This window comes from Rhagoletis zephyria, unplaced genomic scaffold, assembly GCF_001687245.7.
Source record: "Rhagoletis zephyria isolate East Lansing unplaced genomic scaffold, Rhagoletis_zephyria_1.1 Rzeph_scaffold_45513, whole genome shotgun sequence".
NCBI classification, from domain to species: domain Eukaryota; kingdom Metazoa; phylum Arthropoda; class Insecta; order Diptera; family Tephritidae; genus Rhagoletis; species Rhagoletis zephyria.
This window is the reverse complement of record NW_016202568.1, coordinates 1-2,374: the sequence shown is the minus strand read 5'-3', so window position 1 is coordinate 2,374 and position 2,374 is coordinate 1. Positions and strand designations below refer to the sequence as shown.

The following is a 2,374-nucleotide window of genomic DNA, read 5'->3' as shown; positions in this document are numbered from 1 at the left end:
GTGCTGCCGCTGCTGCTCCTTTCTTCTCTGCTTTCACTCGGCCTGGCAGTCGGCTTGCTCTCTCTCTTGTGTACGCGCTTCATCCTCGGCGAAGAGCAGCAGCAGAAGCAAAAGCAGTTCACCCCTATTCATTGAGCGAATCCAGGCGCCGAGAATCCGCCGACTTGCATCATCATCCCCACGACCCAGGACCACCACCACCACCATCACCACCTCTTCACCCTCTTCTCCGATCACCACCACACACGCCATGAGCGACATTGAGTCATCAGACCGGCCGAAGAACCGCGTCTTCATCGGCGGCATCGGACGCACCCAGAAGGAGGAAATAGAGCGCGAGTTTGGCCGCTTCGGAAAGCTGTGCAAGGTCTGGGTGGCGCAGAACCCGCCCGGCTTCGCCTTCGTCGAGTACGACCACATCTCCGAGGCAGATCTGGCCGTCTCGGAGATGAACGGTCAGTCGCTGCTCGGCTCGGCCAACAAGATTCGCGTCGAGCACTCGCACGGTGACAGTCGCCCGCGAGGACGTGGCCCGCCGCGTGACCAGAACCGCGGCCCATCGGGTGGCTACGGCATGTCCCGCGGACCACCTCGTGATCGCTATGGCGGCGGTGGTGGAGGCGGTGGCGGCGGCTACGACAACGGCGGCGGTGGCTACAACCGAAACCGAAGCTACAACAACAGCTATGGTGGCGGCGGCGGAGGCGGTGGAGGTGGCCAACGATACTCGGACGGCGGCGACCGACGTCGACAGTTTGGCGGCGCCTCCAATGGACGCCAGGGAGGCGGAGGCGGCGGTGGACGCTACCGTTCCGACAGTGGCAGCGACCGATATGGCGGCGGCGGTGGTGGTGGTCCTCGATACCGAAGTCGCTCTCCTCCGGCCGGTGGACGCAGGTAAGGATGAGCAGGAGGAAGGGACGATGATGATGATGATGAATGCGGGAACGTAACAGCCCCTCATGTCGTCCTTGCAACACATTTACATACCATTGCCTTGCCTTGCCCGACACACGATAATATCCTTCGATCTTACGAGTCGTACCAAGTGGTCAGACGGTGGTGATCTCTCGCTCGGTCTCTCTCTCTCTCTCTCTCTCTTTCTCACCTACTCTCTGCCTCACGCTCTCATGATCTCCATACTCTTGATCTGTCTGTGATGATGATCTTCTGGNGGGACGATGATGATGATGATGAATGCGGGAACGTAACAGCCCCTCATGTCGTCCTTGCAACACATTTACATACCATTGCCTTGCCTTGCCCGACACACGATAATATCCTTCGATCTTACGAGTCGTACCAAGTGGTCAGACGGTGGTGATCTCTCGCTCGGTCTCTCTCTCTCTCTCTCTCTCTTTCTCACCTACTCTCTGCCTCACGCTCTCATGATCTCCATACTCTTGATCTGTCTGTGATGATGATCTTCTGGTGATATTTGTGATCCCATTGATCGTTTGACCATGATTTTGATGCAGCTCGACTCGAGTGCAGCCACTAACGGACCACAAAACTCTCTCTGATCGCCGCCCATGATTTCGCAGTCCTCTTCACGCCCTCCCTCCTTATTATCGCACGAGTGCCTCTCCTCCTTTCTCTCTCTCTCACTAGCGGCGAGAACTTTTTTGATCATTTGAGAAGGTTAACCTTTGCAGCAGTCCTTTCTAAACCGATTCGCCTCCATTACCACATCCATTGCCACTCCCACTCTAAATCTCTAACTCGCCAAACTTTTTGTGATCTCCCTTCTCTCCTTCGGTCTGCCTCTCTCTCTCTTTCTCGCCACTCTCGCCGTCTCAAATCTCTTCTGAACTTCTGAACAATCCTCCTGTACAAATTCTGACTGCTTCGCCTACTTGTCTTCACTTGCCGCCTTCACCTTCAATCTCCTTCACCTTCTTCTGAAACCATCACCTTCAAACCGTTCTACTCTGCTCAGCGGAAAGTACAGCCGCATGGACTCTGCTGGACATTCGCCAAATGGATCGGGCTACCAGTAAAAAGGCAAGTTGCGTGCTTGTGTGTCCCCGCCTGTCTGTTTTTCAAATCGCTAAATGTCTCTTTTCCATTCCACTCTGCAGTGCTCTCCTCTCCTTTCTCTGTCTAACTACTACCCGATTCTGCAGCAGTCGTCCTAGACTTTTTCATTTCCTCCTCTTCCTCTTCTTCAGTTTCTTTCTCCTTATATAATACACAATAATCGTCAATCTTCAACCTTCTTATTCCGTCTTCTGCGTTCGCGCAGTTTGTCGCGTCATGATCGTCTACTACTACGACTTATTATTTATTATTCCTTTTATGCCTTCTCCTAATTTTATTTGTAGAGAGAACAACACACCGCAGAAGAGACCAACAACACCAAACACAAACACCA

General features: G+C 53.6%; 1 protein-coding gene across 1 annotated transcript; it reads left to right on the top strand.

The window, feature by feature from the left end:
* Positions 1-250: 250 nt before the first annotated feature.
* Positions 251-897, top strand: LOC108355412 (RNA-binding protein Rsf1-like; the record flags this gene model as incomplete). Its single annotated transcript, XM_017606574.1, has 1 exon — positions 251-897. A coding segment is annotated over exon 1 (647 nt), but the record flags the coding sequence as incomplete, so codon positions are not given.
* Positions 898-2,374: the final 1,477 nt, after the last annotated feature.